At 41.4% G+C, this 25,585-nt stretch overlaps 2 protein-coding genes across 5 annotated transcripts in view; both read left to right on the forward strand.

Moving 5' to 3' along the window:
- The window catches only part of Nckap5 (NCK associated protein 5), an 843,848-nt gene that overhangs the window by 396,830 nt on the left and 421,433 nt on the right, over positions 1-25,585 (forward strand). The gene's annotated exons all lie outside the window — the stretch shown is intronic.
- Positions 10,113-10,537, forward strand: LOC130874364 (60S ribosomal protein L35-like). The gene has a single exon (XM_057769615.1). It carries the CDS (start codon positions 10,141-10,143, stop codon positions 10,510-10,512), a length of 372 nt encoding a protein of 123 aa, XP_057625598.1. The 5' UTR covers positions 10,113-10,140; the 3' UTR covers positions 10,513-10,537.

A 25,585-nucleotide genomic window follows, 5' to 3' on the forward strand; every position in this document is an offset into this window, starting at 1 on the left:
AACATGTAAGTCTTCTCAGAATGTATTGTTTTATTACAAATTACTTTTATGTGTTTCTTGTTTGCACCACATTAGTCTACCATATGGACTATGGTGTGTGTGTGTGTGTGTGTATGTATGTGTGATGCTGTAGGTAGATTATATTATCTGTGGGAAAGGGAACTTCCATAATAATTGAATAACATGAAATATTCCATACAGAAATAATATGTCAGCACTCGGGAGGCAGAGGCAGGTGGATCTCTGGGAGTTTGAGGCCAGCCTGGTCTACAAGAGCTAGTTCCGGGACGGGCACCAAAGCTACAGAGAAACCCTGTCTCGAAAAACCAAAAAAAAAAAAAAAAAAAAAAAAAAGGTTCTAGAGAGTACTTACAAGACTAGAAAGATAGAAGGCTGTATTTTCTCACTAGCTGCCTGGAGAAGGAAGTACATTATGGAAGTACTACAGAAATGTAGGGAGAGACTGGGAGTGGGTTTCTGTGGCAAAGGCCTTGCTGTACAAGCAGGAGCACCTGAGTTTAGATGTCTAAAACCCATGTTGAAAGCTAGGCATGGTGGTCCATGTGTGTACCAGCTGCAGGCAAGTGAGAGCCCCTATCTCAAAACTAAGGTGGAAAGTTAATGAGGTGTACACTTAGCATCAACCTCTGCCCTTTTACGAGTATCCATGCACAAGCGCATTAAGGTTGGGAGAACGTGTCCAGACAGGGACACCTTTGTTAGAGACAGAGATCTTGAATTTGACATGAAAATTCATGAGAGGTTTAGTGCAGAATGAACAATTCTATTCCACATATAAGGAACAAAAAAATCATGCCTGGGAAGTGAGAGGCTGTGGACCAGTTGCCGGAGGCCATAATGTCATCGGAATATCTTTTAAACCGCTTTGAGGATGTGCACCCCATTTTCAGATGCTGGTGCACTCTGCATTTGTGAGCCAGTGACCACGTAGTCAGTGCTTGCATGTCACATCAGTGCAGAGAAGCCACAGTTAACATTTGAGTTGGAGAAATAAAGCTTGCTATCATCACACTAACAACTGAATGGAAGAGGACTTCATATGGCAAGATGGGCGTGAAGAGAATTTGCTAAGGGTGGCATGCCAAATAGAAGCCAAGCCCTCGCAATACTTATAGTTTGTGTGTAGATTTTCTCATGTGTTCTATGCAATAGTTTCTTCCCCAATAGAATGACCCCCTCATGAGGGATATGACTCTACCTGTTCATTTAATAAACACAAAGGGCAAAGCCCCTGGAACAAAGCTCTTATCCAGGAGGTATTTGTCAACAGAAGGAATGAGTTGATTGGAACTCCGGTCTCCCCCAGACTTCTGTGCGCTGCTGTTCCGTGTTTTAATGATTGGTTTCCCTAAGAATTACTAATATAGAAAGGAAGAAGGTTGGCTCCAGTTGTGTGTTCTTTTCATTGTAAAGACCTCCCAGAATTATAAACAGCAGAGATGGGCATATCAGACACCTCTGTCAAAATAGATAGCCAGCGTATTCTGAGGCGTAGATGTTTGGGAGAAATAACCATGCAAGCAGCACAGTCTTCATTCTGTTGGAATGTAGATGAGATCATTAAGAAGTACCACATTCCATCCACTTTGCAGTGTTTGCATACAGTGAAGTCTATTAATTGAATGAGTGCAGAGAACACGTATTCATCAGATGCTTGCTTCTCCATCTTTATCAATAAATTCTGTCTTCAGTCCTGAGGATAGATCGAAAGAGAAAGAGCAATCTTTTAAGACTGTTTCCTTTGATCTTTGTATGACTTTGTCTCTGTGTTTGTAAATTTCACTAGTAACTTAGTGTAGGTTTAGAATCCTCCAAGGAATCAGTCACACATTAGGTCTGAGCTCATTTACAAGAGCAAATGAAAATAAATAGCTGTGAAAGTTCTAGAAAGCTCTCTTGCTATCATAGGGAAAACAGAAAGGGACTGGGTGTCAGATAAAGTAACACTTTGCTCATTCCTACTTTTAATTAAACTTGGAGATGAATAGATCTGAGCACTGGGTGATTTAAGAGGTTGACAGCCCTCCTTAGTTTTACTTTTTAAAATCCATAATTTTAAAAGGATGATTTCTAGAGCTTTCTCATCCAATGAGGTGATGATGTCAACATAATAGCGTTGTTGACTGGCAGAGAGGTTCTGTTGTCATAGACAATGATTGGTAGTATGGTGTGCCTAGCATGTATAAGACCCTAGGTTCAGTGTCCAGCACTGCAAGTAAGAGTGGGGTATATATCAGGGGAACTCACTGCTAAGCATTTACTTACGACAGACATTTATTCTTGAAATCAACCCCACCAATGGTATGCTAACTGTGTTTTACATCTAAGAGAATTGAGATTTAATAGATGCCGAACCCAGGAGTGGAAAGTGACCTGACTCTAAGCATGAACTTGCTTTTCTGTGCACAGTCATGGTTACAGTAAGTGTTGACAACAGATTGCAATGTAAAGCTGTACTAGATGGCTCCATTCTTTTTACTGCTATGTTCAAGGCCATTTCCAGCCCTGTGTGTTCTTTCTCCAACATACCCACACCTCTGCTACCTCTTTCTTGTCACCTGACCATCCTAGAGGACAATCTGGTCCCCACATAATACTGTGGACCTTCAAATACCCATACATTTTGGGGCACTGCTGCCCCTATTGGTGTTGCCCTGGCCATTTTGTACCCGAAAGCTGTTACTCTTTCTTCAGACACCATCCCAGCGGTCACCTCACCTTCAGGGTTATCTCAGTCTCCTCCAGGTAGTGCCATAAGGTCATCTGAACTCACCAGAGTTGTTTTTTTATGTATTGACCTTATGAATGTCCTTGATGAAGCCCCCTGTTCTTCTATGGTAGCTCTGAGAACTTACTGTGACAGCTCAACTGATTCCCCTCTGCTCTCCTGTGCTTCTCCGGAGGAATGATGAATGGCAAGATGGCCCCAGAAGGGGCTGTGGTATTTGTGGGATGACTCAATGCAGTCATACCCATATAAATATCACACCATTTTAAATTTTCATAAACTGTAATCTGTAATGGCTCCCGAAGCACCAACTATTTTCTCTCCTCTACATATCATGCATTCTTAACTGTCTATAATTACACAATTAAGTAGCGCACCACTGGGGCCACCAGAGTTGTTAGCATAAAGCCTTTCAACTTGCATAACCTGTCACCAGGGACAGTTCTCACATGAGAGGCTAGCAGGCTCGTTCACCCCAGTGCCCCAAATCAGGCAACCCTTTCAGAAGATGGTGGCACTTCAACCATTTTGAAAGTGGAAACTCAAGCTGTGTAGATAGCTTTTCAATGTGTTTCTTTACTGAATTTGCTATCCAGAACCTCCATAAAAAACCACTGGACATTATGACATTCTCCTTTAATCTCAGCCCTAAGAAGTCAGAGACAGGAGGATTCTTAGGACTCCCTGGCCATCCATACTGGCCTACTTAGCCAGGTGCAGATCCAGGAGAGATTCAGTGTTAAAAATAAAACAGACATGGTTGATAGACCCTAAGGAATAAAGCAACAATGTTTTTCATTATGACATTTTCATTTACACACAAGCACACACACGCGCGCGCGCACACACACACACACACACGTTTTATCACATTCGACTTTGATTGCTCTTCCTTGTTTCACTCTCATCCCCCTTAACCCCTTCCCCTCTTCCAGCTACCCCCCCTATATTTTTATGCCTAGTTTTTACTGAATATTTTTTAAATATTTCCTTTATTTTATGTATGTGTGTTTATGGGGGTGTTCATGTGTGTATGTTTCTGCATGTGTTTGTATGCGTGTATATGCATACATGTGTGTGGGTACCTTTTAAGATCCCAAGAAGGCATTATATCTCTTGGAACTAGTTACTGGTATATGTGGGTCACCTAGCATGGATGCTGGGATCTAACTTCTGATCCTCACAGTTGAGCAGTAGATGCCCTTTACTGATGAGCCTTCAATCCAGTCCTTTTTTGAATATTTTTTGATCCATTGTTGATTGAATTCATAGATGCGGCACTTGGGGGGATACAGATCCAACTAGATGATCTCAGTACCCCACATGTGCTAACTGGGTGTCAGCAGAATGAAGAAGGTGATGTGTTGATCTTGTCTGGAACTATATGTGCTCAGGATCCTATCTACCACGTTTTATTTGGTGGGCAAGTACTCCATTATTGTGTGCATCTATTGACTAAGCTTTTGTTTATTTAAACCTGCCAGAAATGCTCTCCGTGAAATGTTTCTCCCTCCCATACCCACGTTTTCCTTCCATACAAGGCACTGAGAAGAAAAATGTGTTCGCTCTCTTTATTATTCTGTCTGTGTCTGCTCACCTGTAAAAGTAACTATTAGATTTTATGTCCAGTGGTTTTAAAAGCATTTTAATTAAGAAAGATCTACAAGCAATAGTCAAATAATAAAGGCTATAATTTCATAGAGGCATTGCGAGCAGCTTAGACAAAAGGGTCTAGAGCAGAGGCGTGTGATGTTGGACAGGGCAATTTGGCAGATGTTGAGGGTGGGAGCTATTCTGTTTGTGCCGTGTGCCCGGCCCTCTTCTGTCTGAGTCTTCCTAACCGTTACCATTCTTATATCAGGTGTTCTTATGCCAGGTGTTTGGAGAAATAGATCTCGAATTTGAGTTGGAAGGGGGCGGGACTGAAATGGCATGAGCCGTAAGGAGTAAGTTACTGTAAACATTTGTTCCTAAATCAGTCTTTACTCAAGAAACAGAAAAAAAAATGTCTTTTTAACACAGACATCCATTTTATGTGCCCTAGCCCATGCCCCTATCTTCTGCTGCTCTGGTCCTCAGACACTCTGGATAGTCCCCTCAGGGGTCTGTGCACTCTGAACTTGAAGGTACTCTTCACTCTAGAAGAGTGCGCTCACTCTGCTTCGTCAGCCCGAGCCTGGTCTTTTCATCTGTGGCCTAGTTTAAATCCTGCATCTCCCTAGACTTTGGCCATCTTCTCTGCCTGTGCCATTCCTCTCTCCTCAGAGATCCTCCTGTGCTCACACATCTCACACATTGTAGGGCTTGATTCCTAACGCTGTGGTGCCTTTCTGACTGGTTCTCTACGTCCCTGGTTTTGAGGACACAATTTTGTCTTACATGTCTTGGAAGTAGGCACAGTGCCTCACAGTACTCAGAAGTCCTAACTGGTACAGATTTTTTTTTTTTTTTTTTTTTTTTAGCATTGTCAAAATGCAAAAGACAAACTTTCCATTAAAGGTCAGATAAATGCTATCATTACACTTTGCTTTCTTGAAATGGGATCTTTCACTGGCTTGGAACTCACTATCTGGCCAATGAGCTCCAGTTATTCCATATCCTCATCTCCTCAGTATTGCAATATCTGCTGATACTGCAAATGCATGTTACTGCACAATGAATTTTTTGTAAAAAAAAAAAATACCATGGTTCTGAGACTCAATCTCATGTCTTCATGCCTGTATGGCAAGTATTTTACCAAGTGAACCATCTCTCCAGAAGCCTTGGATGTCTACATATCTTAATGCACATTCAGCTGTTAAATTTTTTTCCCTACCATCTAGAATAATATGCACAATGAAATCTTTCCCTCTCAAATTTGGCATGCTGAGAGTTAACCAGAAAATCTTTAGTTTCATCCCTCCTCAATCTCCAAGTCCCCTTTGCTGCCATAGTCCATCTGGCCCGATGAACATAATTGCATCTCCCTCTGATGAGTCAGTGAGTTGCTGGACCTCGGGGCTGTGATGCTGACCATCAATTATCACTGCGTAGGACAAAAGATATAGATGTGGAAGAGACTGGGTATTGAACCGAATGTGAACAAGTCCGGCATAGCCTGTGGAAATTGCTTTGTTGAATAAATCCCTTGTCAGTGAGTTCCTGTTGTGGGACTTTTTTCTTCTGAAAACTTGCTTGGTTCAAGGAGAAAAGAAGGAAATACCCCAGTGCTGTACTATGGCTTTTCATAGGAAGTGTGAGCAAGTGTCTACTAACCACGCACAGGGCGCTGGTGACAGACCAAGGGAAGGTTCCATCACAGTTTCATTTGGTCAGGCAGGGAGTCTGTTTGGGGTGATTGACAGGAGCGTGGGTGAAGCATTGCTTACAGGAGCACAGGTAAGGGGTCACCTACAGGAATGTTGGTTAAATGTTGCTCACTAGACTATGGGTAGAGGTTTATTCACAGAAGTGTGGGTGAGTGGTCACCTACTGGAGCCTGGATGAGGCGGTTCCTACAGGATCAAGGTGAATAGATATTCTCAGGAACTTGGGTACAGGGTTAGAGGAGTATGGGAAGCTCAAAGACAGTTGCACCATCAAAATACCCACTCTCACATGGGTAAGGACTGAAATCTTTATCACCGTACGTCCCAACATGGCTTAGAGGCAGTCTACCAGTGGGCGAGTCTCTTCTCAGCAGTTGTCACTGATTCTTTGATTATGGGAAGAGCATTGCTAGTCTTGTAATTTTCAGGAGCTTCAGAGCCTTCTACGTTTGATTTACTTCCTGGTTCCTAACAAGCTTCTGTCTGGGATGGACTATCTTAATTTGGAGGACAGAGCTATAGAATGCAGATCAGAATTTGAACTTTCCTTTTATAAGAGCCGGACTCTAGGAGGTGCTTATCTCTGTCCTCCAGCTTTTAATTCCAAGGATACCCCTGTGGAATGCTAATATCTATAGGTCCTTTCATAGGAATCTGTCAATTTCTAAATAGTGACCCAAGGACTTTCCTGGATACAGGGTAAAGTACCTGACCTGATAGAGTTCAGGACAAATCTAGCCCTGTTCAGGCTCAAACGTGTGTTTTTCAGGACTCCAGTCTAAGGCATTCTTCTCCCTTTACAGATAAGAAACCTGAGACCCTGGTACTGGGGCTGGCTGGAGAAAGAAGTGGGACCAGCCTTTAGCTATTTACCTTACCTCCCTGTGTTCTTCGCCATCACTGAAGAGAGTAAGGGTTTGGTTTTGTCTAGGGTTTATTGTTAGATGAAATACATCCTGTGATTGATTTTGGAGAATGTGAGAATATCTTGCCCTGCCAGTCATGAGACATGTGATCAACTTCTGCGTCTGATTCCTGAATAAGCCTCTATAACTTTTATCTTAAGTAATACAGGCATAGAGAATTCTGGAATATACAGAAAAGTGTCCCCAGGAACGATACAGAGTTCTTCAGAGTGATGAACCCCTTCATGGCCCAGTTCTACATGATCCAAAACCCTAAAATAACAGATAATAGCCACCGTCAAAGATCAACTTAGGACAGAAGCCCCAAGTTCATTGTCAAATGCTGAAAAGATTAATGGCATGGACTTTTGTGGGCACATGTAAAATGGAGACGGGGTTTATTAAGAATCAGTACGGAAAAGTGAAAAACTAAGAGACAGTTAAACATCCCAGAATTTTCTAGGTGTTTCCAATAAATGAAAAGTATCTGTTGATTTTTCTCTCTTCAGCATTTCTAAATGACAGTGACAGAAACTGGAGGAAGGATGAGGTTTGAGATTGATTAGTTCTATGAACAATCATGAGACAATCCAATGGCAGCCCACCTAGGCCTATGACAATGCACTGTTCGTGAGACAACCACCAAGTTAGGAGCAGTTGAACCCTTGACCCCATCACTCTCTGACTGTCTCCAGGGCAGAGTTAATTCTGTCCCAGCCACTAAGATGGAGCTGCAGCTTTAGTTACCACATATGTAGCTCCTTGTCTGTACAGTGATCAGGGGAGGTCTCCTAGAAGCCACCTTTACTTATAATTCAGTTGATAAAATTAGAAATTGTTAACACAAAGTGTATATATATACATATATATATGTGTGTGTGTGTGTGTGTGTATACTATGTTATAAAGTATATATATAATGTATATATATGCTATGTACATAATATATGTATTTATAAATACATATCTTTGTATTTATCTATACCAAATATCATCTCCTATATCCTTGCAAGCCTTCTTATGCATCTCTTAGTGCTGTAGACTCTGCCAATCGGACCCCCTACTCTTCCTCTTCCATGGCCTTTTTCTCACTGCAGCATTTATGAGTAGCTGATCCTTTCACCAAGAGCCCTTTTGCCCTAGTGCCACAGTGCTCCACCATCATCAGTAGGATATGATGAACAATGCGTGGATTTTAACAGCTGCTGAGCCTTACTGCTTTCTTCCCTCCAACTTCAGCCCCCTGCTGCTCTCCCATGTTTGCATGGACACTCTTGCATTGAGAGCAAACATTTTGTCCCCCAAACAGAACTTCTTTTATGTTGGCCAGAAACAGCGTGGTAAAAGAAGTAGGTAGTGAGAGCTCTTTTTCTGGCTCTTACCAGAAGGAGCCAGACTCTGAGACGAGTCACCATCTGGACTGCGTGAAGCTATGAAATGACCTTTTCTTACTTATTCTCACCATCCAAGTTTCTAGAAGAGGGTCAGCAAACAAAATCCTCACAAGAAGTGAGTCACAGCCTGAAAACACGTGTCTTTCTGTTTCCCTTTACTGCTCCAAGAAGAAGCAGAGGCGTCTGCATTGATTCCAGTTGGACTCAGCTCAACACATTAATCTTGGAACAGAATCACAAGATGGGTTCTATAGTTTTGAGACACAGAGTGCCTGTCAGTATATATTGAAACAACTGTGTTTGTAATAACTGTCATATACTAGCACGCAGGGCATTACAGATACAGCTCCGGTTCTACAAACACGCGAATCTGATTATTGTTCTCCATTTTCGTTTTCATGTTGAATTTCACTGACTGGAATTGCTTTTCTACAATAAAATTCTCTCAAAAGCCAACACCAAAATTTGTGGCTAGTTGTCAAAACAACCAGAATGCTATTTGTCTACACAACACATATTCTTTCCTTGCTTCTTCTAACTTGAAAAAACCTGTATGCTGTTGAGAATAACAATGCATGTAGTTCTGGGAAGGCTGAATTGCCCAGCAGCCTTTGAATAAAGAAGTGCTCAGCGGGATGGAGGGTGGGAATTGTTCATGGACCTTAAAGTCTTTAAAGGCATCCTTCCAGTTTTCAGGCGCCTTTTCCTTTCTTCCGATCTCATCCCCCTGCAGTTCTTTATGCCCAAAACGGATGGCTATTACACTGTGACCAGGACTGACCATGACAGGACGGCAGTAGCTATACCACTGAGCTTATGGGACAGACTAACAATGTAAGCCAGGGACACCGAGGCTATCAGGAATCCCCAGGTATGAAAGAAGTTAATTCATAGAGCATAGGACTATTGTCTTTTAGTCTCTTTGGTCTTGGGCAAAGCCATCCTGTAATTTACATAAACCTTTGTGATCTCTTCAAAGTAGCTGAATAGTTTCCCTATGATAGATAGACTTATTGTGGTGAATGGCCCCATTGGCTCATACATTCAAATGCTTGGTCATCAGGGAGTGGCACTGCTTGAGAAGGATCAGGGATGTGGCTTTGTTGTAGTAGGTGTGACCTGTTGGAGGAAGTGTGCCAGTGGGAGTGGCTTTTTTGGATTTCAAAATCCCAAGCCAGTTTCAGTGTCTTTCTCTTCCTGCTGTCTGTGAACCCAGATGCAGAAGTCTTAGCTATTCCTCCAGCACCGTGTGCTTGCATGCTGCCATGATGACACCGGACTAAACTTCTGAAGCTATAAGCGAGCTCCATTTAAATGCTTTCCTTTATAAGATTTGTCATGGCCATGGTGTCTCTTCATAGCAATAGAACACTAAGATACTTACATTAGATTTTAAATTAAAAAAAAACAGTACTTTGATATTCCATTTTGTAGACTTGATCATCATGCGATTATGAAAAGTTTTATTTAGAAAGCTTATGCTTTGGAATGAGAGTAGGAATACAATTTGTTGGTAGAGTGTTTACCTGTCGTAAGATCTTAGATTCAGTCCCTAGAACCACAAAGGAAGAAAACTTATGCTGTAGATTAAATAATACATGATATGCAGAAAGTATAAGAAGAAAATCCAAATTCTTTGGATTCAAATTAACATGAATGCAATTTACTTTTTAAATAGAAAAATCTATTGATAAATATACTTTTATAAATACTGCTGTATTCCACTACTGGAATACAAAAAGTAATTCTGGGGACCAGGCGGCCTCAGCGGTGAGCAACGCAGCCATGGCCAAGATTAAGGCTCGGGACCTGCGCGGCAAGAAGAAGGAGGAGCTGCTAAAACAACTGGACGATTTGAAGGTGGAGCTATCCCAGCTTCGCGTCGCCAAGGTGACAGGCGGCGCCGCGTCCAAGCTCTCCAAGATACGAGTTGTCCGCAAATCCATTGCCCGTGTTCTCACCGTCATTAACCAGACTCAGAAGGAAAACCTCAGGAAATTCTACAAGGGCAAGAAGTACAAGCCTCTGGACCTGCGACCCAAGAAAACTAGAGCCATGCGCCGTCGGCTCAGCAAGCACGAGGAGAAGCTGAAGACAAAGAAGCAGCAGCGGAAGGAGAGGCTGTACCCGCTACGCAAGTATGCGGTCAAGGCCTAATGGAAGGGCAATAAAGTGCAAGACGGCTAAAAAAAAAAAAAAAAAAAAAAAAAAAAAAAAAAAAAAAAGTAATTCTGTCACAGCTGGTGAACTTTAGTGCTTTCTTCCTTCCAAAAAGGTATGTTTTGTCAAGCTTTTTTTTTAGTTAATGTTTGAGCAGTGTGTATTTTCCTGTCTATTTTATTTTCTTTACTATTCTATTTATAGCTGTCCCAGTGGCCTCATGCTTTCTACAGGGTCTGCCCAACCTCTCTTTTTTGCTGTGGTGTTTACATGACTTGCTTGAATGTAGTTATTGGTGTGTACATATTTAGGTCTTCCATTTTACTTTGTTTTATTGGTTTTCTAGGTGTCTCCTCTCCTTTGCAGTTCTTTTGATCCTTCTTTTACTCCCTCCTTTTGGGTTAATTGGAAATCAGAAGCTCATCTATTGTTTCCATCCTTTAAAGCTGTCAGACTGTCCTGTTTTCTGGCTGTTGCTAGAGTCAGATGTTAACCATCCCTACGTGACTCACCTCAAGTGTCAGTTTGAGTCCTGACCCTTCCCAGTCCACCAATACACCTCTAGTGTTTGCTTTCAGAATCTTAAATAGTACTAGATGTATCCTGCTAAAATTTTATTATAATAAGTGAAGTGAGGTAGTGTGTGTTTATTTCATGTGTAACTTTTGGAGACAGGGTCTCATGTAGCTACCTGCTATGTAGCTAAGGAGGTCCTGTTTTGCTGCCCCGGCTGCCCCCATCTCCTCAGTGCTGGCGACACTGGAATACATGATCATGTATGATAATATAGGAAAGAGAGTAAGAAACAGGGCTTTGTACATGCTAGGCAAGCTCTGATCCTTTTATTTAGAACTAGGAACCTCCATGATTTTTTTAAATATGTATTTTGAAGTTTCTTTTCCTAGTCTTATGGTACCTTTTATGATTCATAGAATCCTATACATATCATTTTTCAACATGGTTTTGATAGTTCAATTTAAAACGAACTTTAATTTTACAGCAAAACTTTATATTCGAAATAACATTTATATGCTGGGTTGTTATTAGTATGTTTTTTATTGTAATGTGATCACGAGCAGGAATTTGGCTAATAGGACATACATGCTGTCTTCTGGGACAGTCACAGCACATACTTAACCAATATTAGATAATAAAATTGGCCTCACTGTACCATGATTAATAATCCAATAATTTAAAATGACTGGACCTCTTAGAACATAAAAAACAGAACTTATTTTCTAAATTACTATTTACAATAATTAATAACATATTTTCAAGAAAAAAATTGCTAGATGCCAAATGTATTTCACTGAACCTAAGACTTCAGTCAGAGTGTGACTAAATCACTGGCTTGTGATAAAGAGGACAAAAATTACAGAACTGTAATGTCAGAGGGGCTGTGTCAAGTATCCTATCTCCCCCACTGCTCATGCATGTGGACCAGGGCCATTGCATGGGAGTAAGCACCTGTCAGTTAATGAGCACATCTGGAGGAAAGTGAGCATCCATTAGGGTTAGCTGGACAGCAGTTGAAAAATCTGCCAGGCCCCGCTGTCGCGCTTCAGATTGCATTTCTAACAAGTGCCCGGGTGGGACTGATGTTGCTCATCCAGGACTACACTGAGGATAGCTTTCTATGGAGATTATTTAGCTTGCACATCTCCTTGTGAAGTGAAGCTGATCATGTCCTTTATTCTTGATAGCATCATTTGTCATCTGGGTGCTGATGGCATGCAGTCTATAACATGCTCTATCTTTGTGGAAGTTGCACATAGGAGGTTGGATTTGGGAAACTGGGAATGTGTCTCAGAAGGTGACGTGCTCTCTGTGCAAGTATAAGGACCTGAGTTCTGAACCCCAGAACACACATAAATAAAGCTAGATGTGGTTGTGTCTGTCACGCTGAAAGAGCATCGTTAGATGGGGATATGGAAGGAATCTATTCCAGTACATTGAGGGAAAAGTGAGAGGTTAGGAGAGAAGAAGCAACATCAGGAAGGAAAGTGAGAATCTGGAAATCAGAAGAATCTAGACTCTAGATGTCTGGGAAAGCACAGGCTATACCTGAGGCAGGATTGACCACATATCCTATTAGTAAGGGCCCAGAAACAAGGACCACAGCTCATTTACAGTGAGCATCATCTGAAGGCTTTGCTCCTATGAATGCGTTGCATACATATCCTATGGTGTGAATGGCAGAGGTGAGATTTGAACCTGGCCGACAGCTCAGAACCACCACTGTTGTCCATGGTGTTATTCTGTCTTTCTGTAGCAGCTCTCAGGTGATGTAGGTGGGCCTTCTACTTTCATTGTTTAATAAAGAAACTGCCTTGGCCCTGATAGGTCAGAAAATTAGGTAGGTGGAGTAGACAGAACAGAATGCTGGGAGGAAGAGGGAAGTGAGACAGTCGCCATGCCTCTCCTCTCTGGGCCAGATGCGATGAAGCTCAGGCCCAAGATGGACGTAGGCTAGAATCCTTCCCGGTAAGCTACTGCCTCATGGTGCTACACAGATTATTAGAAATGGGTTAGTCGAGATGTGAGAGTTAGCCAAGAAGAGGATAGATATAATGGGCTAGGCAGTGTTTAAAAGGATACAATTTGTGTGTCGTTATTTCGGGTGTAAAGCTAGCCATGTGGGATCTGGACGGGAGGAAAAGCAGGCCTGCCCACCTCATCACTACACTCAGGAAATACCAGTGCCCCGCCCTCCTCTCCCGTCCCAAGCGAGTGGATCCTGGACTCTATCACACACATTGATGAATGGTAAATCTCATCTGGAGTTTCTTTAAGATAATTTGCACAAGGGTTCAGTTCTGTTTTCCTTGTAGGAATACTGGGTCTGAAGAAGCGGAGGCCGGCCATGGTTTTGGATTCAGAGCACCTTACCTGACAGACTGGCAGCCTTTTGAATTTCCCATAGCTTCTGTCGAGATCAGCTTGGTCATCAAAGATGGTGGCAGAGCATGAGGGAGATGCCTTAATCAGTAAAGTGCTTGCTACGCAGGCAGAAGATCTGGGTTTGATTCCCAGAGCCAACATAGAAGTTGCATGTCATAATGAGTATTTGTAATCACAGTCCTTAGGAGGTGGAGGTGGGAGACTCTCTAGAGCTCACTGGCTAGCAAGCATAGCTCGCTTGGCAAACTCCAGACTAGTGAAATACTCTATCTCAAACACATAAGATGGACAGCCTTCTAAGGAATGACAGCCTGACTCCTGGCCTCCACATGTAGAGGAACTGCATGTACGTGCACACACGCACACATACATACATAGGTGCTGGAGACAGACAGACAGATAGATAAGTAGAATATAAAGTTTCTTTAGAGAGATCCATTAGTCAAATTAGAGACAATGATGCTACTGTAGGCCTTTGATTTTCCCACTTATTTCTATTATATCATTGTAGCATAGCTTTTTTTCTGTTCCCCAACTCGTGTCAGATATCTTTTGCTCACTGCCAGTGTGATTGGTGGACAGTTAAAATTTCCTGGAATTGAATAGTTGTCTTTCTTGGCTCCTTTTGTGTCATCTTTTGTCTTTTGCCTGCTGAAATCCATTCCATTAGTTTGCCTTGCAGTAATTGATGGATATGTGATTGACTGTCTTAGAATTATAATTAGCTAGGGTGACCTTTCATGCACCACTGAATTATTAAGATTGCTACAGTGTGCCTGCAGCGGGATATATAATTTCTACAAAGTAACATTTTTAGAACAAGATGTATCTATATAGTATTTTTACATGCTATAAAATATATTTTATAAATAATGTATATAAATAGTAATTAGATATATTTTACATGTATAAAATATATATTGTATTGTCATGTGCTGTTCAAGTTTGTTAAAGGTGGACTCTGTGGGTGCACAGATCTCTCATTGTCTCAGATTCAAGAATGTACGCACCAGTTGTCCTCCAGCCCCATGTCCAGGGTCAGGCTGGGGTAGGGACGTTAAACTCTGTTCTTGGGGACGGCTAGAATGTAAACCATTTCCAGACCAGGTCACTGTTTTTTATTTATAACATCAATATGCCCCCTGTGGAAACCTCGAGTGGGAATCCATTAAAGGAAGCTCAGTGGGAAACTGAAATTGAAACTTCACCTTCCCCAGTAGATCTCTGCTCCGTGTGATAAGCCCTGACATTAAGATACTACCTGTGTTTGCCCTCTCAGTCAGGCTGTTCCATCCCTCTCTGCTGAATATTGCAAACTCATGAGTTGATGATGTTTTCCTATCTGCTGCCTCTGTCTGTCTACCTACCTGTCTGTCTGTCATCTCTAGATCTTCTACTATATACTATACATATATATATGTAAAATATGTATGTGTATTTCCCTGTGTCTTATAAAATAGTATTTGCCTCTCTACATAAGCTAAGCTATTTTGCAAAAGTGCATGTGAATGCATTCACATGAATTCACATGCATGTACACACGCACACACACACAAACACACAACATGCCTTAGTGTTTATGTGTATTTCAGTTGGGGCCTTAATGCACCACTTTCTTGTGGGTTTATCATTCTGAAACCCCCAGTAGCAACAAGCTGAAGAAGCCAGGTGTTGTCTGCCATTGTGTGTTAGAGATGCCATGGTTACCTTAAGGATTTTGGTAAGAGTCTATTTCCTTTAAGGAACTTGAAACTGAGAAGCTGGTATTGGGTCTCCTGGAGAGATGACGAATCGGGAAGTCTATTTCCTTCTTTCTCTGGAGTCTAGACAGACTGGAGAACAGGTGGACCTTCCCTGGGGAGTGCAGACTCAGAATCCGCCCTAGCAACCAGGACTCCATGAAAATGGATCCGAAGTTTGGGTGAGAAGGACCTGATGCTCTGACATATCTCATTAGCCATAGATCCTATTTTAATTTGCTTTCTGTCTTTGCTTTCCACTTAGTATCCTTACAGGCTAATTCTCTCCACAGCCTGAAGGTGCAAACACTATTTTTCATGAAGTAAGGAGACAGTATTTTCAGATCGCCCTTTACAAGAGAAGAGACTCAAGCTCCCACAGAAAATGGAATTCTTTTTCCTGCACACCGACAAACTCTACATGTGATTATCAATGTCACTATTCGACAAAGTAGATGAACTCCAGTTTTTTTTTTTTTTTTGAACTCGGACTTGCCCACCTTTATGAGGGAGCCCTGATGCTTTCAGAGATTGATCTCTCCTGTGTGCTTTGTTTCCTGTATACCTGCCTTGCATGTTGCAATCTTACCATAAATTGTAATAGGAGGAGATAAGTACTATATCCTGAGCCAAGTACATACTTATTAAGTGGTTCATGTTCATAAATATTTGAGTATGATCTGTAAGTGAAAGTCATGGGGTTGTTTCCACGTCACTTTAAATGGTATCTACCTTTTTGTAAACCAACAATGTATTTATTTTCCTTCCATGGCTTATGAGGTCATTTTAAACAACTACATTGCAAGCTGTTATCTGACTGAGGCAAAGCAACCCTACTGATGAATAAGGTGGGAAGGAAATTGCAAGGTTTCCTGGGATATTATTGACTTTCTGTTTTTCGCCATGCAAACATAGAAATTAGAAGGTTGCAAATAAAATTTCAGTATCTGTCTGCTGCGGCGATGAGTAACTAACTATGCAAGACTGTCCGTGCTCTAATTGTTATGATTTTGTCAATTGCCTAATAGGGAAGGAGTCCTTGAGTGAATGATACAAGAAGCAGAAGGAAGAGTCTAGAATGTGGCATGGTTTATGCCAGTGCACTGTCACTCAGGATGATACCCTAGTGATTAGGAGACAGATCAACTTGATACAGTACCCTAAAAGGAATCAAGAGACCCCAGGGTGCTTCAAGGGAGATGGCTCAGTGGGTAAAGTGATCTGAGTTCAGATTCCAGCACCTACACAGAAGCCAGAAGAAACATCACACCTCTGTACACCTGGCACTGGGGCTGGAGACAGGCAGATCCCAAGTGTTTGCAGGCTATTTCAAAGGGAAAACTGACCATGTCTTCCTTGAGGACACTCTGTTTGTCCATCTCTGGAGGGTAGTGTTTTGACTGGAGCACAGTCATCGCTTAAGAAAGCTTTTGCCATTTCCTAAGTTCTCTTACAGTTTTCAGACCCTTAAGTTAACTTATTTCTTTAGCATCTTCAACAGAACTCAGAGTGCCTGTTTGTAGCACAGGTTGGTCAGGAGCCCCCTGCTTGGTTGGGCTTGGGCATATAAGCTTGGGTCCCATGATGGTACTCATTGGCTTCCACTTCCCTTTCTTCATTGTGCTCATTCCCATAACCATAATCTTATTTTCTTATGACTACAGTAATGCAGAAATCATAAAGCTAAGATAAGGAAGATGCATATTTTCATATAAGTATCCACTGGCCTTGATGGGGGTTCAAGGAGAACTTTTGCTGTTATTCTGTTGGCAGCAAAGTCTTGAGGTCTTGTATCCATGGGCGCCCTGGATATTGGAGTGCCCAGAAACACTGGGATTGGCTTCACCTTTTGTATATGTGTTTGTTGGGGGAGGAGAGGAAAATGCATGAAGAATCCAGAAGAAAACCTCAGCTGTCATTCTTCAAGTAGTTTCTATCTTGCTTCAGAGTTCACCTTTTACATTTGTTTTGTTTTTGATATATTTTTTTTTAAGATGGGGTCTCTCCTGATGCAGAACTTGGCGAGTAGGATAGATTGGTTAGCCAGTGAGCTTCAGGGATCCAACTGTCTTTTTCTCTCCAGTTTTGGGATTCCAAGTGAATGCTATTATGCCCAGCTGTGAAAATGTTAGTTCTGGAAATCCGGGTTTGCACATTTGCATGACAAGCACTTTACCAACTGAACCAAATCCCCTCTCCTTGGTTCCCACCATTTACATGAATCACCTGCCTTAGCAATCCGATGAACATCTGCAGTGAGTTCTGTGGTGTGATGTTCAGACCCTGAACATCTGTAATGCATCCCGTGATGTGCTATCTAGACCCTGCCTTTTTGTGATTTCCCCTTCTTTCCTACAGGAGCATAAACATAAATATAAGAGAGCTAAATCCCTCTCTGGGACTTGCCATCTTGTAGCCAGACGACCTTTCTTATTTCTCCACTCTCATCAGTGGGTAATCATCCGGTGGGTAATTCACCAAGAATATGGAGTTCAGGTTACCATGCCTCAACTAAACACAGTTCTACCAGGCTCCTTTTGTGCCAAACCTCCTTCTACCCAAATCCTTATGTTAACCTCAAGAGTGCTCTTCCTAACAACTTTCCCTGGTGCTATGTGTTCACTGCAATCTAAGAATCTACAAAAAACAATCTATGCCTGCCTCAGCGTGAACAGAACTTAGTGTGATAGCTCTTAATATTTCCCATTTTGACAGCTCCCCAAACGTGCCTTGCTCTTCTTGGAGGGTGTTCGTCTTTACACTCTGACCTGCTGGCAGCACTCTTTTTAGACAGCAGATTGCCTCCCACTTGACTGTGTATGTACCCTTGTGTTGGCTGAGACCATCCCTCCATGTATTGGTTCCCTCAGACATATCATATCTTGGGACCAGAAGCATGGCAGCCTTTCTAGAAACTGTATGTCAATTGCCAAGGCTAACTCTGATACTCCTGTTATATGTAATTTTACCCCAGATTTTCTCTGTTCTTTTCTGATATAAGTTTCCTGTATTCTTCAAGGGAGATCAAGAAATAGTGCATTCTGTCTCAAATATAGCAAATTCATGTGACTCTTCATTGGAAAACTTTCCAGGCTGTTAAAAATATAGAGCAGTCTCTCATCCCACCATGAACATGTCCAGCACATCTACAATTAGAGACTTGAAGTATCCAGACTACCGAATCTCCAAATAACCCTGCTAACAAAATGACATCACAGCCCAGAAAACCCTGTAAATAATATTAATAAAATGATGTCCATTTTCTTCTATTTTAAAATTCAAATTTTAGCTATCTCATGCCTTGGCCTGGGGTCTTAGGAAAACAATTTTCAGTAGTATAACTTCTAACTCAAAAGTGTTTAAAAATTTAGATTTGCACTGTTAGTCCTAAATTGAGGTTGGGTCTCAGGGGATATGTCTAAAATCTATAGAGTCCTCCATCAAAAGAAGAGAGATTCCATTCACAGAGGGTCATGCTGACGTTCGTATTTATGTTTCCACCAAATTATTGCAAACTGACTATCTTGACACTTCTTCATTTTTTTATTGATTTTTATTGAGATCTACATTTTTCTCTGCTCGCCTTTCTGCCTCTCTCCTTTTCCCTTCAACCCCCCTTCCAAGGTCCCCATGCTTCCAGTTTACTCAGGAGATCTTGCCTTTTTTCTACTTCCCATGTAGATTAGATCAATGTAAGTCTTCTTAGGGTCCTCATTGTTGTCTAAGTTCTCTGAAATTCTGATTTGTAGGCTGGTTTTCTTTGCTTTATGTTTAAAAACCACTTATGAGTGAATACATATGATAATTGTCTTTCTGTGTCTGGGTTACCTCACTCAAAATAATGTTTTCAAGCTCCATCCATTTATCTGCAAAACTCAAGATGTTGTTATTTTTTTTTTCTGCTATGTTGTTGTTCTGACACCTCTAAGACAAGAAGAAATATAAAATGGAATTTGGCATGTGAAGAGGTAGATAATATTTTTTAAATATTTGTTTTATTTTAAAAGTAAATGTGTGTGTGTGTGTGTGTGTGTGTGTGTGTGTGTAGGTATCCATGAAGGTCAGAAGATGATGTTCAATCCCCTAATCTGGAGGTTTGGAGGGAAGAAGCTGGCACATGCATGCAAGAAAGGAGAGCAAGATAGAAAGAAAATAGACAAGGGTGGCTTATGACAAAAGTTTTCTCTCTTTAGCTAATTATCTTTAATGAGTTATGCTGGCAAATTACCCCTTATGATACTCATCTATCTAGAGAATTTATGGTGTAAGAATTTACTTATAGAACTGCAAAATGTATTTAAAGATTTAGACCTAGACTGTTTTGTAAGTGGTAAATATAAAGAACGCTTACAGAAACCAGCAGCACAAAGATAAGGCAGCTGTCTCAGATGAGAACTCCTCTCTCACGACCCATCACTGTTGTTGATTTATCTATTAGCTAACTGCATGTGTGGATGGGCATGCCCATGTTAGTACAGTGTTTGTGGAAGCCAGAAGAAGTTGATGGACTCCCCAGAGCTAGAATTACATGTGGTTGTGAAGCCCCCAGTGTATAGGTTCAGGAAACTGTGCTAGCTCCTTAGTAAGAGCAACTGATATTAATTACTGAGCCATCTCTCCAGTGCCCATGGACCATAACTTTTAAATGACTTCTACAGGTTGGCAATAATGTCTTTAATTTTCTTTATGTTGATGTTTTAAAGCTCTGGGTTCCCCTTATTTTATTTCTAGTAATTTTTTCTCATCCTCAATCAGACTTCTTTCAGCTCTAATTACTTTAATAACCACATAAATGATACACACACACACATAAACACACACCTACACACACACACACACATATATATATATATAAATAAACTTACACACAGACTCACAAGTGTGTACTCACACATATTGCTTCCTGTCATTTTCTTCAAAATTGAGCACTAAGGAAACAAAGTCCTAACTTCTCACATTACGATGAATGGAGATGGACTATGTAGATGATTCACTTTGAAAAGTACTTTCTTCACAAGCATAAAGAATCCACCACCCATGTAACTGTAATCCCTGAATCAATGATATCTGGGGTTAGTAAGAGAGCCTGTCTTGAAAAATAAAGAGATGATTGAGAAGATAACCTCTGGCCTTCACATACACATCCATACACTAAACATGTACGTACACAATAATTTCCAAAACATTAATATTAAAGGAATAAAAATTATACTATATGCTTGAATTAGATGCTATACCACTGTAGACAGTGTTGCATAACTCCCAAGATGCGTTATATCAGAGATGATGTCATGCTAGTGAGACACAAGCCCATGGCAGTATCTGGGAGCCCTAGAGCTCACTTCCCAACCACAATCAGGAGAATGGGTACCACGAAACCATGGTGTTGCTACGAATAGTGTTTTGGCCACAGTACCTCCCTCACCATTATGCCTTTATATCCTTCTGTATGGTTCTCACTTCGAACAGTTTCTGCTCAAGAAATAAACTGCATAAATGGCTTTTTAAAAAATACCTGTTTTATTTTAGCAATTTGAACTTTTTTAAAAAAAAAATGTGCACGTGTCCGTTGGATTGCAGATTTACTGTTTCCTGCCTCCTTAGGCTGGTGGCTAGAGATAAAAGAACATTCTTCTAGGAACTTTCAGAGAAACCCACCCTCAATGAGAGGATGAGCCTGAATGACACCACTTGTGGTCCTGATAACAGTTATCCGGTTCGCAGCTGTGCAGAAAGGCTATTGTTTTCAAAGCCTCTGGGGCACTCGGATGCTAGACAGATGCTAAGGAGACTGAGTCTGATTGAATAGCCTCAGAAGGACTGGTCTGCTCACTCCCATAAACTTTGAAGTTCCAATAGAAATTGAAATGAAAGAAGAAGTTTTATGAGTGTAGTTAGCAAAGGCTAGGCTCAGAGAAATTAGATGGCAAACTGTCTTGTAAACAATGTGCAATTTGAATTGGAATCTGCCTGGGCGATTTTCCTTATAGACTCTCAGCACTCCTCACGCGGAGCCTATTCCACCCAAAGCAGTGATGGACAGTAACACTTATTTTTATGTGAGCAGTAATCTAAAACTTCCTTATTTACCAGGCCTTCTTAGGCATTTTACAACATTTGTAATAGTTCTGTGAGTTTATCTTTTCTTGGAGATGGTTTCATAGCAATAAAAGAAAACTCTTTAACAGTTTCTCCTAATCTGTTTTCTCAGTTGTATAATCATGCAAAAGTGGCAGTATCCACTTAGAAGGAAATGTTGTTTTTCAGTTCAGCATTCTTTCTGGCATCCATGTGGTTCACGTTGCTGGAAGACCCTTTTAGAAAGATTTCTCTGCATGGGCAAAACTGTAATGAAACAAAAGCCTACAGTTAAGTTATTAGAACACTTGAAGTCTCTTCTTCAAGCTGTAATCACTGTTGTTTCCAGGCGAATGGAGCTGTAAATTTCAGCTTCATAACTTGTCACAGATTTCCGTGCATCCAGTTTCTTTCATCCCCCGGTGATGTTTTTCTTATAGCTTTATACTTGATAATGAACACCCGTGCTAACATGAAGCCTGAGTGAGGTGGAACAGTTGCTTATTCAACATCTGCAATTTATTCCCTTTGCTCAGTCTGTCTCTGAGGGGACCAACTCCACAGACTTCTGGGGAAGCTGTCCCTGCGGGTTGGGTCTGATTTGTTTGGTGGTGGCTGGGCAAGGAAAGTTTCCGTTTCAGCACCAAGGACAGATCTACAAAGCATCCCTGGGTGTGACTGGTCTGAAGGGAAGCAAATCTTTTTTTTAAGTAAATTAATTAATTAATTAATTAATTTTACAGCCTACAGCAGTTTCCCCTGCCTCCTCTCCTCCCAGCAGCCCCCCCCATCTCTGTTCCTGCCCCCAATCCACCCCTCCTCTATTTCCATTTAGGAAAGGGAAGATCTTCCTCCTAAAAGTATTTTCCTAGACCTCAGATGTTAGTGGTTTCCCCATCCGGTGTATTAGATGTCTTAAGTTTCCCCACTTTCGATCAAATTGAAAATGTAAAAGCATATCTCCAGATGGAGAACCAAAACTTGATCTTGCTCGTTTTGTTCCGATCACATTGGACAAGAAGAAGGCAATCCTGGCAGGGATTTGGAGAGGTAGGTGTGGGGGAGACAAGGCTGGTGAAGCCGAAGAGCTGCTTTCTAGGAAATAGAGAGAAACGTACATTAAAGTTCCAAAAGAGCATGCCTGTTATGGTGTGTGTTCTAGAACAAAGAAGCTCGAGGCCAAAGGGAGTAGAAAAGTTCTGGGATTTGCTTTGTGCTAGGCCCCGCGCTCTCCAGCTCCTTGTCACAGAAGGCTCCAGAAAAAACTCATATTCACTTATCAGAAATTGCATCCCCTTGATTTATGATCTGGTCGAGTCCTCCTTGGTAGGCTCTGTGAACTCATCTCACCAAAATAAAAAAAAAAAAAAAGCAAGAAACTGCAGCTGGGCCTGCCATGTAAAAATGCATGCTGGTAGTGTATATATAAGGCTTCCAACAGCTCAGAGATAATAAATTGAGTGCCCTGTCAATGCCAACTAAATAAACACATTTGTAGTAAATGATCTGACAGTGGAATTATTGATTATAAATCCAAGGTTTGACTTTTGGAATGTCTCCATCTAGTCCCAAAGAAAGGCTGTGCCTCTTGATTCACCCATAGTTGTGTCCTAACAGTGGCTCACGAAGCAGCCACTTCCCACTGTGATTAATTACCCTGCAGTCACTCAGATCTCTCTCTGCTGTTCATTGCATTAACCTTGCTTTGCTTCTCAGCAGCAGTATGTACAGCTGGTGCCTTCTACAGGCCCTGGGTTTTGCCCACAGCTACTGATACTTCTTCAAAGTAGAAAGAAAGCAACAGGGAAAGACAGGGCCAACTATAATATGTCTAACATGTTCAGATGTTTATTGTATTTAGACATAAATGATACGTCTCATTTTTCTCAAGGTGAGTCCATTAGTGGACTTAGTGTCTGTATTTACTCAGTATCCTCTAGTTTTGTAAAGGCATATTTTGTATGCATGTGTGTGCAGGTCCATATGCACGCTCATGTGATTGAGTTTGTGCACATGCCTGTGGAGGCCACAGGTGAACACTGAATGTTTATCTCTACTACTCTCCACCTTAGTTTCCAACATAGGGTCTCTTGCTGACCCACGGGGCTCACTCATTCAGCTAGACTGGGTGGTCAGCAGACCCCAGAGATCCCCTTCTCTGCCTCCACAGCCCTGGAGTTATGGGCAATTTTCACTATAGGCTGGAGAGATGGCTCCCCATTAAAGAGCACTTGTCACTCTTCCTGGGAACTCCAGTTCAGATACTGGCACCCATGTTGGGTGGCTCACACTGCCTGTAACTCTAGCTCCATCGGGTCTGACATCCATTTTTATCTCTGCATGTAGCATGTAATATACACATGAATACAATAAACAATTTCTTTTATGAAAGAAGCAAGTATACATTACCATTCCAGGCTTGTATATAAATTCTGTGAGTCAGCAGGGTGGTGGTGGCACACGCCTTTAATCCCAGCACTCGGGAGGCAGAGGCAGGCGGATCTCTGTGAGTTCGAGACCAGCCTGGTCTACAAGAGCTAGTTCCAGGACAGGCTCCAAAACCACAGAGAAACCCTGTCTCAAAAAAACAAAACAAAACAAAAAATTCTGTGAGTCAGATGCCAGTTGGCATAGTTATCTCTCCAGCTCCTAGGTTTGTAGTGATTTCTATTTAAACCTTATAAGCAAATTAACTATAAAGATTGATTCATCAAGGAAATTATTTTCTAGAGCATTTTAGTTAATCTAATGTTGTTAGGCATCCATCTCCCCAGAAATAAAATGGAAATTGTCGTATGTATAAATTGATAGGCCTGCTATGAAAGCCATATGAAGTCACACTCCATATCAAATCCTTGAGCACCTCTGAAGAGAAACCACAGTGACGGTGTGAGCACCTTCCTGTGGGAATTGCTTTGCTATTTTCACAGCAAACAAGGACAGAGGCATGTTTGTGCTTCAACATGGTGCTAAGTCTTAATACTCTTGGTTAGTTTAGGCTTTCAACTTTTCTCCTAATATTTCACTGATAAGTCTTATTCTTTTCATTATTTCCTGTGTGTCTATGTGTATGTATCACAGTGCCAATTTGAAGGTCAGAGGAACTCCTGAGGGAATGAGTTCTCTTCTTCCATCACATGTTCCAGGGATACAACTCAAGTCATTGCCTTGGGACAAGCATCTTTATCTGCTGAGCCATCCCACCTGCCCTTTTTCTTTTATTTTGACATACTGGTCAACACTTCCCACATAGCACCCTGGAACAGCATGCTACCTACAGAAAATATCTGTCTCTTGTTTAACATATACACATTATCTTTTTAAAGGGTTTTATGTATCTCACTTGTTACTTTTTCTTTTGTGCACATGTGCATGTGTGCGTGTGCGTGCGTGTGTGTGTGTGAAGGCATATTCTGGCCACAGTATGCATGTGGAGTTGAGAGGACCTCAGGTTCCTGTCCTTACGTTGTCTGAGACAGTGTCCTTCCTTGTCATGTACGTGAGGTTAGCTGACTCATGAGCTATGGGAATTACCTCTACCTTCATTGACATTATAGCAAGGCTATGATTGTAGATAAACCTTAATGCTTCCAAGTTTACATGGGTCTTTAGGGACTTGAACTTAGGTCCTTAGGCATGCATAGCAAATATTTATAAACTGAACCATTTCAGTAGCCCCTCAATTTCATTATTAAAGCTCAAAATAATGCCAATAGTTGACTTCTTGTCTTCGCCATAGAGATTAAAATTGATCATGTGATTTATTTTTCAAAGGCTTTGCCTTGTCAGTGTAGAATTGTGTTACAGAGTCTTGGATCATATAAGGCATGGATAACCACTGGCTTCCACTACTACCTCTTGGAGCAATCATATCTTATCTTTAAAGTTCATCACAGAAGTTGAGCTCAGCCAGATTTCAGTAGTGTTTTACACATTTGGCCTGACATGGGATATATGTTTTCATTTTAGTGTGTCTAAGAATGATGGGCCTGACACCTTTGAAATAGCATTTGAAACACAGAGGAAAGTGTGTGGGTTGTGAGAGACCAATGTGTATTTGATCCAAGACAAGGAGGTATCGTGAGCCAGTGGCCACCAGGCCCAAGTGGTAAGGTCTCAGATGTGTGGGATAGATAGCTATGAATTTTATCTCCATCCACCTCTGAGAATTCATCTGTCTTTTCTTTCTTCTTCACTTTTATTTTCTTCTTCAGCTACAAAGAAGAGCTTTGGCAGCCCCAGAGACCAGGCTTGTATAGGCTTTTCCTCTGTAACTATTTCAAGCTAGGTTCTGCCAGCTCTGCTCTTCATCTGGTTCCGTGACATGGGGTGTGAAGACTCTCTTTTATCCA

The sequence above is a fragment of the Chionomys nivalis genome, chromosome 5, assembly GCF_950005125.1.
Source record: "Chionomys nivalis chromosome 5, mChiNiv1.1, whole genome shotgun sequence".
In the NCBI taxonomy this organism is placed as follows: Eukaryota; Metazoa; Chordata; class Mammalia; order Rodentia; family Cricetidae; genus Chionomys; species Chionomys nivalis.